The sequence below is a fragment of the Rhinopithecus roxellana genome, chromosome 7, assembly GCF_007565055.1.
Source record: "Rhinopithecus roxellana isolate Shanxi Qingling chromosome 7, ASM756505v1, whole genome shotgun sequence".
Taxonomy (NCBI): Eukaryota; Metazoa; Chordata; class Mammalia; order Primates; family Cercopithecidae; genus Rhinopithecus; species Rhinopithecus roxellana.
Window position 1 is genome coordinate 28,457,723 of NC_044555.1, and position 19,876 is coordinate 28,477,598.

A 19,876-nucleotide genomic window follows, 5' to 3' on the forward strand; every position below is an offset into this window, starting at 1 on the left:
AGCAGGAGAATCACTTGAACCTGGGAGGTGGAGGTTGCAGTGAGCTGAAATCATGCCCTTGCACTCCAGCCTGGGCAACAAGAGTGAAACCCCAACTCAAAAAAAAAAAAAAAAAAAAAGTTCGTGCATACTCAAAAAGGCCCAGTGTTGGAAGAAAGAGTACATATCTTCCTGTTCAAAAGAGCCCATTCATGAAGCAGGAAATCTCATGTGTTTTTTATTCCTCTGTTCTTTCTCTCCTGCCTTCTTTAGTAGTAAGTGGATATTTTCTAATGAACCATCTTAATTCCTCTATTGGTTTTTAAGCTACATTGGGGTTTTTTAAAAAAATTAGTGGTTAGTCTAGGGATTAGAATACATATCTTAATTTATTAGAATGCACTTCAGGTTTACACTAAATTCCAGTAAACATAATAATTTTTCTACAAGGGAACTCCTTTCCTCTTCCTTTGTATTATTGTGTAGCAAAGAATTTAACCTTACCCAAAGAGATGTCTGGCCTTTGCCCTTGACTTCTAGGAGGCAATCTCTAAGCCCTTGGCATGTCATGCTTGAGAGGTTATTTTTTGTTTAGGGTGGGGCTGGCCATTCCAGAAAGTCTAACAATGTGATTTAGGGTGGGGGCTTTGGGTCATGCAGTATCAGCTAGACCTCCTGAGGTACTGGAAACTGAGATTAGCTATGTGGGCAGTCAATGGTGCCTATGTGATGGAGTCCCAAGATGGACTCTGGGCACCAAGGCTCAGGTGAGCTTCCCTGGTTGGTAATACTTTGTGTGTGTTGTCATACATTAGTGAAGGAAAAGTAACACAGTCCATGACTCTACAGGGAGAAGACCACAGAAGCTCTGCATTTGGAACTTTTCCTGGATTCTGTCCCATTTGCTTCTTCCCATGGCTGATTTTGATCTGTATCCTTTCCCCTGTAATAAACAGTAACCATAAGTAGAACAGCTTTAGTGAGTGTTCTAGTGAATTTCAAACCTTGGGGTGGTTTTAGCAAACTCTCAAACTTGCAGTTGATGTCAGAAGTGAGAGTGGTCTTCTGTGGACTGCTCCCTCCAATTGTAGAGTTGGCTAACTTTTGTGGCTTCTACTGTCATATATAACATGTCAATATCTGTTACAAACCCAGTAATTCTGTCTTTTTCTTTCTTTTTCACTTAAAGGAAGCACTCTGTGGCTTCTCTTTCGCATATTTGAATTGCCAGCATCACTCCTCTTGTGCTTTGGGGCCATTATTAAGTAAAATAGGTGTTCCTTGAACACAAGTACAGTGATACAACAGTCTGATAACTAAGATGGCTACTAAGTGATTATCAGGCTGTAGAATAGACAGCGTGGATCCGCTGGACAAAGGGATGATTCACATCCTAGGTGGGATCCAGTGGAACAGCATGCGATTTCATCACACTACTCAGAATAGGACCCAACTTAAAACTTCTGACTTGTTTATTTCTGGAATTTTCCATTTAATATTTTCAGACCATGTTGACTGTGGGTAGCTAAAACCATGGAAAGCAAAACTGTGGATTAAGGAGGACTACTGTATTTATAATAGTAATAACTAAAATGTAATAATAATATCTAAAATTAAGTGCTAATTGTTGCCCAGGAATTATTTTAAACACTTTATATTCATTAACTCACTTAATCTTTATAACACTCCTATGAGGTGTGTATTATTATTATCTCCATTTTGCAGATGAGGGAACCGAGGCTCAGAGAGTGTAAGTAACCTCTCAATAAACATTTGCTAAACTATGTTTGCTAAGAGAATAATAATTTGAAAAGTCTGGGCACAGTGGCTCAGGCCTGTACTTCCAGTCCTTTGAGAGGCCAAAGTGGGAAGATTTGCTTGAGCCAAGAGTTTGAGACCATCCTGTGCAACAAGTGGAGACCCTGTCTCTACAAAAATTAAAAAATTAGCCAGACGTGGTGACGCCTGCTTGTAGTCCTAGCTACTCAGGTGGCTGAGGTGGGAGGATCACTTGAACTCACTTGAACGGAGGCTGCAGTGAGCTATAATTACGCCACTGCCTCCAGCCTGGGCAACAGAGTGAGACCCTGTCTCTTAATAATAATCATAATTTGAAAAAAGTCAACCTCAGAAAAGGCAGCCAAGTTAACTCAAGTCTCCAATATAAAAAAGCCTGGGGATGCAGGGGAGACTATGGGGTTTGCTGGGCCTGCTCTGATATTGAGGACACAATGATTTTGTGGCTCTAATGCTATGAAGCAGCACCATTTCTCACATGTCAGTACGTGGCTCGGTCATTTTATCCAGAGGCTTTGGGTGGTAATAGAGTTGGGACTTGAGCCTCTCCCCTTCTTCCCGCTCCCAGAACTGCTAGAGCAACTTCCTGAAAGTGTGCTGCTGGGGTCACAAACTAGCTTCTTGCAAGGGGTATGTGCATCCTCGGGGTGGAATCTTTTGCTATTTAAACTTACTTCTCGGTGGCGGAGCAGCAATGTATTTTTGAGACTGCAGTTTTTTTCTTTCTTTCTTTTTAAATGTTAAAGCTAGAAGCCTGGAACTATCCTGGAGCGTTTTCTTGTATAATTTCTAGCTTTTTGAAAAAAGTGTTAGCTAGAAGAATTGAGTCTCAGCCAGGCAGGCCTAAACTAGACACGTGGAGGAGTGCAGGGGCGAACACTCACACCAGTCTAATCACTGTGGATTGGGTGTCAAAGCCCTGACATTATGCTGCCTTTATCTATTCTCCTTAACCCCACACTTGTTCTACTATCAAGGGATGATGTGGAAGAGCCTTCAGGAAGATGTAACTCTTTCCTTGGGGCTGTGACCATTTTATAGACTGATTTCCAGGCTCAGAGGGCACACAGCATCAGGGCCTTCACTGCATGTCTTCCTAGAAGCCAGAGACCAAAATGCATGTGACAGCTCAAAAATTTTTCTAGCAGTTGGTTGCTGCTGCTCACTCCACCCACAGAAAGAAAAACTAAAAGGAATTTTATTCTTGGTGTCGCAGTTACTTTTTGGACAGGGGCAACTGCAACTGTGAAATGGCTGAATCAGGAAACTTCCTCCGTCTTTAAGACAAAATTGCTCTAGGTTAGTGTAATTAGTGATGTGAAGCCTTTCTTCCCAACCCCAAATCCCCTAAAGTTCTCTTATGTAAATATCTGCCCCCCTATTTCCAACTGTCTCCTCTCAAAAGCCCATCCTTTATATAACTGGAGTCAGATTGTTTCATTTTATTAGGTTGAACCATGTGAAATGGCTGATAGTTGGTTCCACCTAATCTAGTTAGAGAGTTTCTTTTGAGAAACAGAGGAACACCACAGTGAATAAGAACTGGAGGCAGCATTACTTCTTGGAAGAGAGGCAGTGAAGCTGGAGGAAAGCAGCCCCCAACACTGTTCCCAGGTGCCGGCACTGCATCCTGTGTGCAGATGCCTAGAATCCAGCCTGAGCCTGAGAAGCAGATGCTGGCTGGAGTTGGGAGGAAATATGCCAGGCTCTGAGAAACATCAGCTTCGCTAATGATTCACAAAACCCTATGAAGTCAAAGCAGGTTGTTGTGGTTGAAAAATGCAAAACAACCGTGTCTTCATCAGAGTTACAAAACATTGCCCATATGCACACACTAAGGAGCACTTTCAACCTGCTGTGTTTCCTTTGCTTGGGCAAATGCTGAGCTTTGATTTCTTTCTTTTTTTCCCCCCTCTCATGTTCTTTATGGCAGTGCTTTCCCAGACTGGAAAGGTTTGCATTCCCTCACATCCTTCTCTTAGGCTGAGCATGGCTATTGCATGACTTAAATCAAAGCAATAACGAAACCAAACCAAACCAAACCAAAACACAACAGCTCTGATAGAGCATGTAGAAACTAGCTGGTTGGGAAACAAATGTAACCTTTTAATCTGTTAAGGATTGAGTTCTAAGTTGATTCATGCCAACGAATAACTAGGAAAATGAAGACCACAGTTTGAATGGTTGCGTTTTGCTTTTTCTCCTTAGGATCATGGTAAAGTTGTAATTTATGCACATGTTTGTCACAGCACAGGCCACATGGTATTTTATTGGGATTGATTTAGCTAAAGGCCACTGATGGATGGAATTCTTCGGATTGTGTATCTTTTTCAGCAACCAACATGCTACTAAGGAAAGACCCTCTTTTCCTTGTGTCCTCATGAAATTTGCACCAAATAGAAAGAAATCAGAGAAGGCATTCAATTCTTGGGTGGTGGTGCCATTGGCCTCTGTACCCAAGAGCTTCTCTGCAATGTCCTAGAAGACTGACCTTTCTCTGGTTGTGACTCTTTGTTATGCAAACTGCAAGACATCCGGTGCCACATTAGTGATCCTGGTCTTGGTTCTGTTGTAGAAAACTTCAGTTTACTTGAACCCAGCCCCCACAGAACACACTGGAAATAGCTCACTATGCTAGTGAAGGAAACAAAAATATTTCACCCCAAAATATACTTCTTTGATGTACTTTGAGATGACTGTTCAGAAGACCTGCGAACACAAGTAGCTCTGCAAAGCTGTCTTTTGTTAGGGAGATTTACATCTGTAGAGGAAATAAAGTGAAGTAAACAACAGATGCAAACAGGCTTTCTCTGAAGCCTCCCCTTGTTTGGGTCCGGGAAAGATTAACTGAGCCTGACACCCATCTATTCCTCCGGAGGGTTGCTACCTCTGAGGTTTTATCTGCATATCGAGACTGCCTTTGCTCTGAGCTTTGGTTAATGGATGCTGGAAAAAAAAAGACCGCCTTTGTTAGCCGAGCCTATCCTCTACTCTCCCTCCTATAATCTGTCTTGCCAGTATAACATGTTTTCTCACCTTCCAAGGCCCTGTTCTTTCTGTAACCTCAAGATGGTATAAAAGTGCCAACCATTTGGCCATTTCTTTGAGGGTTTTTTTGTTGTTTGTTTTGAGACAGGGTCTTGCTGTGTCGCCCAGACTGGAATGCGGTGGTGAGATCACAGCTCAATGAAGCCTCAGACTCCTGGCCTCAAGCGATCCTCCCACCTCAGCATCCAGAGTAGCTGGGACTACAAGTGCATGCCACCACACCCAGCTAATTTTAAACTGTTTTGTAGAGATGGGGATCTTGCTATATCGCCCAGTCTGGTTTAACTCCTGGGCTCAAGCAATGCTCCCACTTCGGCCTCCCAAAGCACTGGGATTACAGGCATGAGCCATCACACCTGGCTGAGTTTTTATATTTTGTGTGACTCCTGTGCCCATATGCACATTAATAAAATTTGTATGCCTTTTCCCTTGTTAATCTATTAGCAGTTTATTTCACAGACTCAAACTATCAAACCTCCAGGGGAAATATTAAACTTTAATGTTTAAAATTAAAGTTAAAAAAATTAAAGTTCCCTATACTGGGTAACCCAATGTTCTCTACTTATCTTCTGTAAGGATTCTTATCACATGGCTAGTAATAGGAAGATTTGTTGTAGTAGTTTGTTGTTAGTAAATGTAGTAAATTAGTTCAATTAATAGCTCAATTAGTTAATTAAACTATTTCTTCTTCTGTAAAACTGGTAATAATACTTCCTTACAAAGTTGTTGCTGTAAGAATTAAGATTAGATTAAGCCAGACTCGGTGGCTCACGCCTGTAGTCCCAGCACTTTGGGAGGCTGAGGCGGGTGGATCACTTGAGGTCAGGAGTTCGAGACCAGCCTGGCCAACATGGTGAAACCTTGCCTCTACTAAAAATACAAAATTAGCCAGGCATGGTGGTGCACACCTGTAATCCCAGCTACTTGGGAGGCTGAGGCAGGAGAATCGCTTGAACCTGGGAGGTGGAAGTTGCAGTGAGCCCAGATTGTACCAGTGCACTCCAGCCTGGGCAATAAGAGTGAAACTCTGTCTCAAAAAAATAAAAATAAAAATAAAAGAAAGAATTAAGGTTAGATTAGTTAGACAGAGAACTTAGAACAGGGACTGACACTTAGCAGATGCTCAAGAAATGTTTATCATCTTCAACTGAAAAGAAATCCAATTCACCAGTTTAAAACATTTACTTTGCGATGCTATAGGAAAGCTGAAATCCAGCCAAATTCTCCTTTACTTCACTTGGTGCTGGTTCACTCACCCAACTGCAAGAACTCCCAGCCTCGCGCTCTGGTGCTGGGGGCCTTTGGTGTGGTTTTCACCAGCTCCCTTTTAAGGTAGCTGTTCTTTAAAGCTTGGCTTAGAGCAGCAGCAGCAGCAGCACCTAGGGACTTGTTAGAAATGCAAATTATTGGGCTCCACCCCAGCCCCACAGGATCAGAAGCCCTGGGGATGGTGGGGGCGGGGGTGCTAGCGAGTTTTGACATGCTTTGCAGATGATTTTGAGAACTATGGAGGGAGCTAAGGGGAGGAGGGATATCTTGACTTTTTTCCTCTGGGGGTCACTATATTTCCTTTCTTGTCCCCTTCTTTATCTGGAAAAAAAACCAGTTAGGGTTGGGGAGGGGGAGAGAAAAGAAGAGAAAAACAAAACTAATCCTTGCTAGCGATATGGGAGGCGGGCAGGGAAGTGCTGGGAAGGGAAGGGCATGGTCCCTAGCTAGGGCCCCACCCCTGGACCTGTGCCCACGGACCTAGGTGAGGACGGGCATTTTTGGTTTCTTGCTTAAATGTTGCATTTCCCAAGACCACCCTGGCCCATCATGCCCCCATCCTGTGCCTATAAAAACTCTGAGACCCTAGCAGGCAGAGACACAAGCCGTGGATGTCAAGAGGAACACACTGGTGGAAGAGCTCACGGACAGGCATCAGCAGACAACGGCACGTCGGCAGCCCGTCAACCAGCAGAACGATGTGGAGTTTGGCCGGGTCAGTCAGAGGGGAGTCCAGCCCGACTCCAGGAAGAAAACACCTTCCCACTCCATCTCCCTTCTGGCTCTCCCATCTTCTGAGAGCTACTTCCATTCGATAAAACCTTGCACTCATTCTCCAAGCCCAAGTGTGATCTGATTCTTCCGGTACACCAAGGCAAGAAACCCTGGAGGGCTAAACTGAAAGAGCACCCTGTAACACACACCCACTGGGGCTTCAGCTGTAGCCCCACAGCCTGCCCGAGCCACACTCCCATCACATGCCCTGTGAGGGGGACAAGGGAATTTTTCCCGTTTCACTAGCAGATGTCAGGAAATGCCCTTCATCCAGCCCCTCAGTTCCCAAATGTTTCCTTTTTCCAGGGGACCTAGTGTTTCAGCTCCAGTTTCCTCCCCTTTGCCCATGTGGTACAGGCATCATCAGTCTACCCCTGGATGTTGGGCTTTAGGCAGGAGTCACATTTTTTTTTTTTTTTTTTTTTGAGACGGAATCTCACTGTGTCACCCAGGGTGGAGTGCAGTGGCATGATCTCGGCTCCCTACAACCTCTGCCTCTTAGGTTCAAGTGATTCTCCTGCCTTAGCCTCCCGAGTAGCTGGGATTACAGGTGCCCATCACCATGCCCAGCTAAGTTTTGTATTTTTAGTAGAGACGGGGTTTCATCATGTTGGTCAGGCTGGTCTCGAATGCCTGACCTTATGATCCGCCCGCCTCAGCCTCCCAAAGTGCTGGGATTACAGACGTGAACCACCACGCCCAGCCAGGCAAGAGTAACTTTTTCTCTCATCTTCCTTCTCTTGTTATTATTGGAGTTAGGCATATTTCCCCCGAAAGGCTCACCTTCCCTGCACTCCTATCATGCCTAGCCCCTTCCTTTTGCTCATCAGATCTTGAAGTCCTAGCCCCAAGGAGGTATGGAAAAATAGGATGAAGTGGAAAAGAGTGAGGAGCTACCAAGCAAAGTGGGTCCGCCCTGGGATTTGGTATTCAACAGTGAATAATAATTTTCTGCCAACTTCTGGCTATGCACTTTCATTCAGGTTGTTTTACTTGAAGCATTTTCACAGTTCTGCCATCCTATCCCTACCCAAACTCCAGGAGAGTACCCCTATTCCTCAGTAGTGTACAAGCGTACTCAACAGCAAGGACAAGAGTGCACTCACAAAACCGGTTCAATTGTCCCATGTAACTGATATTTACAAGTTTTTTGAATAAACATAGAAGTTGACCTTCCCAGTCTTAAAACTTGGAACTTACATCTGTCTCATCTGAGATCCTTCCTGATATGGGTTGGCTCTGTGTCCCCACCCAAATCTCATCTCGAATTGTAATCCCTGCATGTTGAGGGAGGGATCTGGTGGGAGGCGATTGGATCATGGGAGGAGTTTCCACCATGCTGTTCTTGTGATAATGAGGGAGTTCTCACAAGATCTGATGGTTTAAAAGTGTTTGGCATTTCCCCCCTCACTCTCCTGCTACCTTGTGAAGAAGGTGCTTGCTTCCCCTTTGCCTTCTGCCAATTGTAAGTTTCCTGCTGCCTCCCCAGCTATGCAGAACTCTGAGTCAATTAAACCTCTTTCCTTTTTAAATTACCCAGTCTCACATAGTATCTTTATATCAGTGTGGAAACGGACTAATAGACTTCCTCAGGAAACCGACCCTCAGGCAAGGAACTGAAACTTACCAGATCACTGCATCCAGACAATAAGATGCCAGAGCCCTCATCCATCATGGCTGCTTCCTTACCTCTCCCTAATTCCTATTTTCCTGCCTTACTTGCTATATAAACCCCCAATTCTAGTTGGTTGGAAATTTGAGACTTTAACTCATGTTCTCCTTGGCTGTAGCACCCGATTAAAGTCTTCTTCCCTGTCATTCTCTCAGTGATTGCTTTTTTGTGTGGCAAACAGCAGGACCTAGACCAACCCCTGGTGTTTGGCAACACTCAGTGTACAGGAGTATTGGTAACACTTAGTGTACAGGAGTACTTAATAGAATATATAGGAGGAGAAGAAGACTCTTCCTTTTTTTTTTTTTTTTCTATTATATTTTAAGTTCTGGGATACATGTGGAGAACGTGCAGGTTTGTTACATAGGTATACATGTGCCATAGTAGTTTGCTGCACCCATCAACCTGTGATCTGCATTAGGTATTTGTCCCAATGCTATTCCTCCCCTAGCCCCCATCCCCTGACAGGCCCTGGTATGTGATGTTCCCCTCCCTGTGTCCATGCGTTCTCATTGTTCAATCCCCACTTATGAGAGAGAACATGTGGTGTTTGGTTTTCTGCTCTTTTTTTTTTTTTTTTTGAGACGGAGTCTTGTTCTGCCACCCAGACTGGAGTGCAGTAGCTGGATCTCCGCTCACTGCAAGCTCCGCCTCCCGGGTTTATGCCATTCTCCTGCCTCAGCCTCCCGAGTAGCTGGGACTACAGGAGCCCGCCTCGTCGCCGGGCTAGTTTTTTGTATTTTTAAGTAGAGACAGGGTTTCACCGTATTAGCCAGGATGGTCTCGATCTCCTGACCTCGTGATCCACCCGTCTGGGCCTCCCAAAGTGCTGGGATTACAGGCTTGAGCCACCGTGCCCGGCCCTGGTTTTCTGCTCTTGTGTTAGTTTGCTGAGAATGGTGGTTTCCAGCTTCATCCATGTTCCTGCAAAGGACATGAACTCCCGTTTTTACAGCTGCATGGTACAATGCTCTTTCTTACTCCTCAGTAGTGGGTACCCCCATCTGTTGCTGAGATTAAATTACCAAATACAAAGCACACCTGAAAATATTAAGCATCCTTTACGGGGGGAGTGAAAAAAGCTGGGTATGGTTTACCCCCAAAGTGGACTTTTTATTCTCATTAAACATGCAATGCAAACCAAAAATGAAAAAAGTTTGCCTTTTCCCAACACACTTCTGTGCCCTATACCACTCAACACTTACAGCAACTGTCTACTTTAGCGAAAAGTGATTCCATTTCAATGTTTCCCCAGCAAATGGTGATAAAGAATGAAAATTGGACGTGTAAAACATCATATAGAATTTTAAAAGCATTTATTTAAAAAAACCTCTTTATTATTTCAAACAGAATTTCAAACATAGAAAAACACAGACAGAATAGTATAATGACTCATTACCCAGCTTCAACAACTTTCACCTCATGGGCAATCTTATTTCATTTATGTCCCCATCCCCATCTTTACCTCCCATATTTTTTGGAAGCAAATCTCAGATGTCATATTATTTTATCTACCAATATTTCAGCATGTATATCTAAAAGGTAAGAATTTAAGAAAATATACAGCCACAATACTATTATCACACTTAGAAAAAGGTAACAAAAATTCCTTAACATTATCAAGTATCCATTAAGTGTTCAAATTAAAAATTTTCTCATACATAGCGTAAATTATTATTTTTTTTAATCAGGGTCCAAATAAGGTCCACACATTGTAATTTGGTTAATAGGCTTTTGGTTCTCTTTAAATCTATAATCTCTCTCTCTTTTTGCAACTGATTTGTCATTTAATATGTTCTCCTGTCCTCTGTACTTCCTGTAAAACGTTATTTGAACTAGAGGCTTGATTAGATTTGGGTTTGAGGGTTTTGTTTTTTGTTTTTTGTTTCTTTGGTAAGAACGCTTTATATGTAGTATTGTATATAGCATATTTCACAAACAAATATTAAGGATTACAGATATATCAGCTATTTTGAGTTACACAAATTCCCATTTTACTTCCATCACAGCAGATTCTTGAGTATCCGTATTATCTCCCAATGTATTTTAACTCTTCAGAAATTTATCACTTTTTCTGTAGAAAAAAATTCTGTGTGTGTGTGTCTGCAGCTGTGTTGGGTGGGAGGGCATTAAGCTCTAAACCAGAGTAAGGCCCATTTAGTAAACAGTTAATGCTTTTGCTCTTTTTATTTGCAAATGTTTTTGGAAATGTTTTCCAGAGGTAAAATCTAGCATTAGTCAATCAAACAAAAACGATTTCCATTACTATTCTAATTCAGAATGTCTAACGGGATTCCCAACAGCAATATGATATTCATCTATAATAATTTTATTTTCTTAATGTTTTCTACAATTTAAATTTCTGTTTATATAACTAGATGGTCTTTAAGAATGCCCTTCAAATCTGTTATTGGCTAACTGTAAAAGAATGCTTCCTAAAGGTTTTGCCTTCCTAAAAGTTTAAGCTGTGGGGAAAGAAAAACGGGTCCAAATTATGTTTGCAAATGAGTGCGTATCCATATTGTCAGGTCATAAGAAAAGGAAGTAAGATACCAATAATGTTTGATCATAAAGGGAAAACAATTATTTGTAAGGCTGATTTAAATTTCTATTAACTTCAAATGTGAGCTTGGTGATACATTTCCTTAGTTATATTAGTTTTCTATGGTGGCTGTAACAAATTACCAAAAACTTAGTGGCTTAAAGCAATGCAAATTTATTATCTTATAGGTCTGGAGGTCAGAAGTCCAATGTGGGTCTCAGTGAACTAAGATCAAGGTGTTGATAGGGCTGCATTCTTTCCGGAGGCTCTGGGTAGAATTAATTTTCTTGCTTTTTTCAGCTTCTAGGGGCCACCCACATTCTTTGGCTCATGGTCCCATTTCTCTAGGCTCAAAGCCAAGAGCAGCAGGTTCAATCCTTCTCTATTCGCATCACTCTGGCCTCTTGTTCCGCTTAAGGACTCTTGTGATTACATTGGGTTCACCCAGATAACCTATGATAATCAACCCTATTAAGGTTGATTAGCAGCCTTAATTCCCTTTGCCATATAACATAACATATTTGCAGATTGTGGGAATTAGGAAGCCAGTGTCTTTGGGGGGCCATTATTCTGCCAACCATGCAAGCCAAATAATGTTTGAGATCTTTCCAGATTTAATAAAACCAAGTAGCTGGGTTAAATATTTAAATATATTTGTTTTTGTGACTGGTCTCATTTCTTTGAGCAAGGCTGGATATAAATAAATAAATACATTTGGTTTAAATGCTGTTTTGATATTGAAGAAAAACATGAATCATTATCCTATTTTGTACCAAATAAGAAGGAACACGGATCTTCCATCCTTGTTTCTGCTTATTGCCTTCCATTTTTCGGAAGGAAGTAGTTAAGCAGATCTCTCTGAGTTTCTAATTTAAAGCACATTGTTTAGCAGACTTTTTCTGTCTTCAGTTTTTAGAAATTTGATTTAAATGTATTTGGGTATGAATATGAATTTATACTATTTGGGTTTTGCTCAGGTTTTTGAATCTGTAGGTTTATGGGTATTTTTAAAAGCAAATTTGGGAAAAATTTAGCCATTATTTCTTTGAATATTTTTTCAACTCCACAGCCTTTCTTTTCTTCTTTTGGAATTCTGATGACTTGAGTATTAGATCTTTTGTTATTTTTCCGCAAGTCTCTCTCTCTCTTTCACTTTCCAATCTATTTTCTCTCTGTTGTTCAAATTGGATTCTTTGTTTTGATCTATCTTAAGATTCACTGATAATTTCCTCTGTCATTTGTATTTTACTATTGAGCCCTTCCAATGAGTTTTTAATTTTGGTCAATATATTTTTCAGTTCTAAAATTTCCATTAGTTTTTTCTTTATATTTTATATTTATTTGCTGACACTTTCTATTTTTAAATTTCTTTTAAGAATATTCATAATTGCTTATTGAAGCATTTTTATGATAGCTGTTTTTGTAGATTTTTGGGGATTTTTAACACATATAATCATGTCATCTGGGACTAAAGACAATTTTATTTCTTTTTTCCTAGTCTGTATGCCTTTTATTTTTTACCCTTGCCTTATTGCATTAACTAGTAATTCCAGTACAATTTTCAATAGGAATGGCGAGAGACGACATCCTTGTCTTGTTCCTGATCTTGAGGGAAAACATTCAGTCTCTCACCATTAATTATTAAAACCACCTCTGCAGAATTATAAGTAATGAGAGAAATCTAACATGACTGACTCCGCTCCATCTTGTTTCTAATGTCACAGGCTAATTTTTTTTTTCTTATACTAACACAGAAGCCAAGATAACTATGAGAGGAATTTAGATTATAGTTCAACTTTGAGACAAAGGAAACTGACCCCCTCCTTGTTTGAAGATTGACGCCACATTCATAAGGCTAGGTTAAACTTATGGTAGGGGCTTGAACTTTGCTAAAGAATGGGGCAGAGTTAAACAATCACCTGCCATTGCTTAGCGTGTTTTCCTATAAGTTGCTTACTGCCCCAGAGTCACGTTACCAGGGGTCACAAGATTTCTAACTTCCTTAACTACTCCTATAGATAACATCACTATTGTGAAACCTAAAGAACTGGTCTTGGAGATATTTTTCAGATTTAGCATTTTGGTACACCAAGAGATGCCATCAGATTTTGAGAAGTACTCCCCTCCTGGGAACTGACTCAGCTGCACGAAGTCAGTTTTAGATGCCCCTTGTGATTTCATCCCCAGCTAATCAATTGTTCCAGTTCCTCAGCCCCCTGCTTGCCAAAGTACCCTTAAAAAAATCCTATCCTCTGAATTCTCAGAAAGACAGATTTGAGAAATTTCTCCCTGTTCTCTTTGCTTGGCCAGCCCTGTGATTAAACTCTTTCTTAGCTGCAACACCTGCTGTTCTCATTGATTTTTTTCAGGGCAGTGAGCAAGAAGAAGCCATCAGGCTGTGACAAATTATGATGTTAGTTATGGGTTTTTGCAGATAACCTTTATTTGGTTAAGAATGTTGCCATCTATGTCTAGTTTGTTGAAATTTTTAAAAATCATAAATGGATGTCAAATTTTGTTGAAAGCCTTTTCTGCATCTGTTGATGTAATCATATGGCTTTTCTTATTTAGTCTCTTAATGTGTTTTCAAAAATTTTAATATAGATTTTTTAATGTTGGAGCAGCTTTGTATTCCTGAGATAAACCCCACCTTGTCTTGATATACAGTCTTTTTTATCTACATGGTTGCACTTAAATTGCTAATATTTTGTTTAAAAATTTTGCATCACGGGCCGCGCAGGGAAGGGGAGACGTGGGGCAGAGTGACCATGATGAAATTAGCGCAGTGGCTTTGGGGACTGGCGATCCTGGGCTCCACCTGGGCGGCCCTGACCACGGGAGCCTTGGGCCTGGAGCTGCCCTTGTCCTGCCAGGAAGTCCTGTGGCCACTGCCCGCCTACTTGCTGGTGTCCATCGGCTGCTATGCCCTGGCCACTGTGGGCTATCGTGTGGCCACTTTTCATGACTGCGAGGACGCCACACGCGAGCTGCAGAGCCAGATAGAGGAGGCCCGAGCCGACTTAGCCCTCAGGGGGCTGCGCTTCTGACAGCCTGACCCCATTCTTGTCCAGACAGCCCTTCCTCCCATTCCCCATTAAAGAGCCAGTATTTTCTAAAAACAAAAAACAAAACAAAACAAAACAAAAAATTTGCATCTATATTCATGAGACAAAGTCATCTGTAGTAGTCTTTTTTCTTGTCATATCATTGTCTGGCTTTGTTACTAGGATAATGCTAACCTCATTAAGTAAGTTGGGAAGTGTTCCTTCCTTCTATTGTCCATGAGAGATTATGTAGTATTGATATTGTTTCTCTCTTGACTGCTTGGTGGAATTCATCAACGAAACCATGTGGGCCAGTAGTTCTTTCTCTGGGAAGGTTTTAAACTATCAATTGCATTTTTTCAATAGATACTGAGCTATTCAGGTTATCTCTTTCAACTTGAATGATATTTGGTAGTTTGTGTTTTTCAAGAAAATGGCCCAATTTATCTAAGTTATTGAATTTATGGTCATAGTGATGTTCATAGTATTCCCTTATTAAGCTTTTAACGTTTGTGTGATTGGCTGTGAACTCCCTCTCTTATTCCTGATATTGATAATTTGTGTCTTTTCTTTTTTACTTTCTTGGTTAGGCTGTCTAAAGATTTACCAATTTTACTCATCTTTTCAAAAGAGCCAGGTTTAACTTTATTGATTTTCTCTATTTTTTAATTACTTCTTTCCTTCAGGTTGCTTTATTTAATTTGCTCTTCTTTTCCTAGTTTCCTAAATTATAAGCTTAGGCCATTGATTTTAGATATTTCTTCATTTCTAATATTTGTATTTAATGTTATGCTATAAATTTCCCTCTAAGCACTATTTTATCAGGGTCCCACTAATTTTTTAAATACATTTAAAATTGTGGTACAATGTACGTAACATAAAATTTATCATTTTTTTTTTTTTGAGATGGAGTTTCCCTCTGTCGCCCAGGCTGGAGTGCAGTGGCACAATCTGGGCTCACTGCAAGCTCCGCCTCCCGGGTTCACACCGTTCTCCTGCCTCAGCCTCCCGAGTAGCTGGGACTACAGGCACCTGCCACCTTGCCCAGCTAGTTTTTTGTATTTTTTTTTTAGTAGAGACGGGGTTTCACCGTGTTAGCCAGGATGGTGTCGATCTCCTGACCTCGTGATCCGCCCATCTCGGCCTCCCAAAGTGCTGGGATGACAGGCTTGAGCCACCACGCCCAGCAAAATTTATCATTTTGTCCACTTTTAAGTGTGCAATTTAGTGGCATTAAGTACATTCACAATGTTGTACAGCCATCACCACTATCCATTTCCAGAACTTTTTCATAATCTCTGACAGAAACTTATCCCCATTAAACTCATTTCTTCCTACCCCTAGATGTGCTGACCTCTGTTCTAATTTCTGTCTCTATAAATTCGCCTATGCCAGGTACCTCACACAAGTGGAATTATGTAATATTTGTCCTTTCATGCTGGCATATTTGACTTAGTACAATATTTTTAAGGTTCATCCATGTTATAGCACCACAAATCTTTCTATGTTGTACTTTTATTTTTATTTCAGTTTAAAGTATTTTAATATCTCCCTTTAGACTTCTTCTTTTGACCCATGGATTACTTAGAAGGGTATTATTTAATTTATTAATATTTGGTGATTTTCCAGATAGCTTTCTGTTATTGATTTCTAGCTTAATTTTGTTATGGTTGGTCTAAAAATGTTATTTATATGATTTCTATTCTTTTTAATTTGTTAAGATTTGTTATATGTCCCAGAATGTGGCCTATTTTAGTGAATATTCCCTGTGCACTTAAGAAAAATGTGTATTCTGCTCTTGCTGGATGGAGTGTTTTGTAAACGTCTATTTGGTTATTTGATAGTGCTGTTCAAATAATGTATATACTTACTGATTTTGTCTGCTTGTTTTATCAGTTACTGAGAGAGGACTGTTGAAGACTTCAGCTATAATCGTGGATTTATCTGTTTCTTCTTTCAGTTATATCAATGTTTAACACGCTGTTGTTAGGATGTTTAAGAAATCCTCTTCATTTATTTTGAAAATTTGATCTCCTTTTTAATGAGGTAGGGCATCACTAACTAAAGCCATAAAAAAGTCTTCTCTTAAACTAGAACTGGAAATGATGCCTTGAACCTGTGTTGCTTGATCATTTTGGTGAACCATTTTGTTGTTTTATCAAATTCTTTTAGGGTTGAAAGAAATCCAGAAAATGCCTGCCTCATGGAGCTGTCACACGTACAGTTGGTTTTCAAGGCCTTCCTCAGGTGGCCAAAGCTAAATTTAGGACTAGTGAAGCCAGTTCAGTGGTACAGATTTGCAAAACTAAGACCCTTAAATGTTTAAAGTTTCTAGCAACTGGTTTATATCCCAGAAAGGGGCATAGAGACAGTAGCTTTCTTGGGGTCATCAGGGACATTGGTAAAGTGACAGCTTTTATGTGGTTGTTTAGTATGTATGCATACCTTTATATGTATATATGTATTTGTCTTCCATTGACTGCAATCAGCAGCTGCAGACTACAAAGCACTCACGATATCTCCTCCAGCTTGTCACATAGAGTGTATGCCTCTTTTTTTTTTTTTTTTTTTTTTTTTTAGATGGAGTCTTGCTCTGTCGCCAGGCTGGGATGCAGTGGCGTGATCTCGGCTCACTGCAACCTCCGCCTCCCAGGTTCAAGGGATTCTCCTGCCTCAGCCTCCCAAGTAGCTGGGACTACAGTCGTGCACCTCCATGCCTGGTTAATTTTTGTAGTTTTAGTAGAGATGAGGTTTCACCATGTTGGCCAGGATAGTCTCAATCTCTTGACCTTGTGATCCGCCCACCTTGACCTCCCAAAGTGCTGAGATTACAGATGTGAGCCACCATGCCCGGCCCAGAATGTATGCCTCTTATACACTCTTATATGGCCTGCCAGTGTGGTCTGCCCTCGGCTCCAACACACTTGCAGTTCTGAGATCCCAGAGGAGGATTCAGACTTCTCTCCAGCTGTGTTGTTCCAACAAGGGTAGTGTCACTGTAGTTTGGGGAACTTTGTCCCTTGAGAAAGAAATGCATGTGCTGTTTCATGCATTAAATATGGCTGTAAATTATGTTTCACTTCTCCTACCAAGAGATGGAGACTATTTCCCCTCCTCTTGATCTGGCCTAGTCTGTGACTTGCTTTGAGTAAGTGACAGAGTAGGTGACACTGGAAATTCTAAGGATGGGCCCTAGGAGATCTGCAACTTCTCGTTTTGTATGCTTGGAAGGCTTCTTCTTCTTCTTTCTTTTTTGAGACGGAGTCTCGCTCTGTCGCCCAGGCTGGAGTGCAGTGGCCGAATCTCAGCTCACTGCAAGCTCCACCTCCCGGGTTCACGCCATTCTCCTGCCTCAGCCTCCCGAGTAGCTGGGACTACAGGCGCCCGCCACCTCGCCTGGCTAATTTTTTGTATTTTTTAGTAGAGACGGGGTTTCACCGGGTTAGCCAGGATGGTCTCGATCTCTGACCTCGTGATCCGCCCATCTCGGCCTCCCAAAGTGCTGGGATTACAGGCTTGAGCCACCACGCCCGGCCCTGGAAGGCTTCTTCTTATAATCCACTTGCCATGTTATGAGATAGGTAAGTTATGTGAAGAGGCCATGTATAAGATGTTCTAGTTGACAGTCCCAGCTGAGCTCCCAGCCAATAGCCAACACTAACTGTCACCATCTGAGTGAGCCATTTTGGATGTTTCAGTCTAATCAAGTCTCCCGGATATGCAGCAAAGAATTAACCTTGCCAAAAGAAAGTTTGGTCCTGCTTGAAAAGAGTGTTTTTATTTATTTTTTAACCTGGGTGTTACAGGCCACACCTGATAGTTTTTGCAAATAATGTCATTTGTGGTAGGGGCCTTGGACTGTGTAGTATATCAGCTTGATTTAGGAGGAGCTATAAAATAGGGTCAGCTGTGTAGGAGCCATGCCTACATTACCAAGCCCCAATAACAACTCTGGACAGAAAAGCTCAAGTTAGCTTCTCTGGTTGGCAAAATTCCGCGCATGCTGCTACACATCATTTCTGGGAGAACTAAGTGCTGTCCTTATTCTGAACTCCACTGGGAGGGAACAACTAGAAGTTCACGCCTGGTCTTTCCTGCACTTTGCTTTATGGGCCTCTTCCCTTTGCTGATTTTAATCTGTATTCTTTCGCTGTAATAAATTTTAGCCATGAATATAACAGCCTTTCTGAGTTCTGTGAGTCCTTCTCATTGAACCTGATGTTGTTGGTGTTGGGACCATTGAGTGGCATTCTAGCCAACCCATGGAGTCATGAGCAACAATAAGTGGTTGTTTTCAAACTATGAAATTTTGGGATGGTCTGTTTTGCTGCAATAGATATTTAAGACAGCTGTGTTCTCTATTAGTTGGTAAGATTTCTGAGAGCCAAGATAACTGAATTTCTGCTGTGCTAGCATAGCACCTATTCATTGCCGGCATTCACTAAACATTTGTTACATTGAATTATTAAATTAAAATAGTTAAAGACATCTTTGTGGACTGAGATAGACTAATTGGGATGGAAGACTTGGGGAATAATTGTGTTCTTTTCTTTTTTTTTTTTTTTTTTTGAGACGGAGTCTTGCTCTGTCACCCGGGCTGGAGTGCAGTGGCCGGATCTCAGCTCACTGCAAGCTCTGCCTCCCAGGTTTATGCCATTCTCCTGCCTCAGCCTCCCGAGTAGCTGGGACTACAGGCGCCCGCCACCTCGCCCGGCTAGTTTTTTGTATTTTTTAGTGGAGACGGGGTTTCACCGTGTTAGCCAGGATGGTCTCGATCTCCTGACCTCGTGATCCGCCCATCTCGGCCTCCCAAAGTGCTGGGATTACAGGCTTGAGCCACCGCGCCCGGCTGTGTTATTTTCTTATATGTATAACAGAAGAGAATATCCAAGCCTTTGCTATGAAATATAAAGATAATTGCAGTTTTTTAGGGAAGCTATGCAGTAACGATTCATTCTTTTTCTTTCAAGATAACTGTGCCATGGTGTAAAGAATACTGCTTAGAATATATTGGTTCAAGTCCAAGTTTTGTCTCTGCACACTACTTTTATGAACTTGGGTGAGTCTCTTCACTTTACTAAATATCATCTTGAAGCAGTGATAATAATGGTAATCCCGTGAGGTTGTTGTGAGGTTTTGATGCATGAAAAGGTGCTTTGAGAACAGTAAAGTGCTATGTAGGTATAAAGTATCATTGTGTGAGTTGATGGGACTTGCTTAAATTTTATTATTTTTAGCTCTTTGATTCCATCATCTGTGATAAATACTTTTAAAATGGACAGCATCTCAATAGCATAAGTAACATGAAAATCTGGAAAATAACAATAAAGCAGCTTTTAAATAGTAGTTTTTTTCCTGTTTTTCTTACATTATCTCTTCACCACCATGAAGTATTCCTCTCACACTTTTTTTTTTCAGACACGAAATGGAGAAAAATAATCAGAAATGGTGGCATGAAACAGGATTTCTTTTCTCCCAAGCATGTGAGATCTCCCTGCCACTCCCATTCACCTCTCTTACCACCATGCCTTTTAGTTTAAAAAAGAGCAACTGCAAAGTGTTGACAAGATACTATTTGTTATGCCCATCAACCTTACTGAACTCTGGACCCTTCTTACTGAGTCAGTTTTGATAATTCAGATGATGATGCCCCTAGCACTTTGGAACTAGTCCACTAGGCCTATGAGAGCTACTTTTGGGTTCTTCAAGTTTATACCTGCAGCTCAGAGAATAGAATCCAAAAAGGTTGCC

General features: G+C 41.3%; 1 protein-coding gene across 1 annotated transcript; it reads left to right on the forward strand.

The window, feature by feature from the left end:
• The first annotated feature begins 13,816 nt into the window (after window positions 1–13,816).
• LOC104658612 (dolichol-phosphate mannosyltransferase subunit 3-like) lies at window positions 13,817–14,181 on the forward strand. Its single transcript, XM_010358684.2, has one exon. It carries the CDS (start codon window positions 13,850–13,852, stop codon window positions 14,126–14,128), a length of 279 nt encoding a protein of 92 aa, XP_010356986.1. The 5' UTR covers window positions 13,817–13,849; the 3' UTR covers window positions 14,129–14,181.
• Window positions 14,182–19,876: the final 5,695 nt, after the last annotated feature.

What these genes read in the sequence shown, in the direction of transcription:
- LOC104658612 (XM_010358684.2), top strand. Translation starts at nt 13,850, where the DNA reads ATGATGAAATTAGCGCAGTGGCTTTGGGGACTGGCGATCCTGGGCTCC.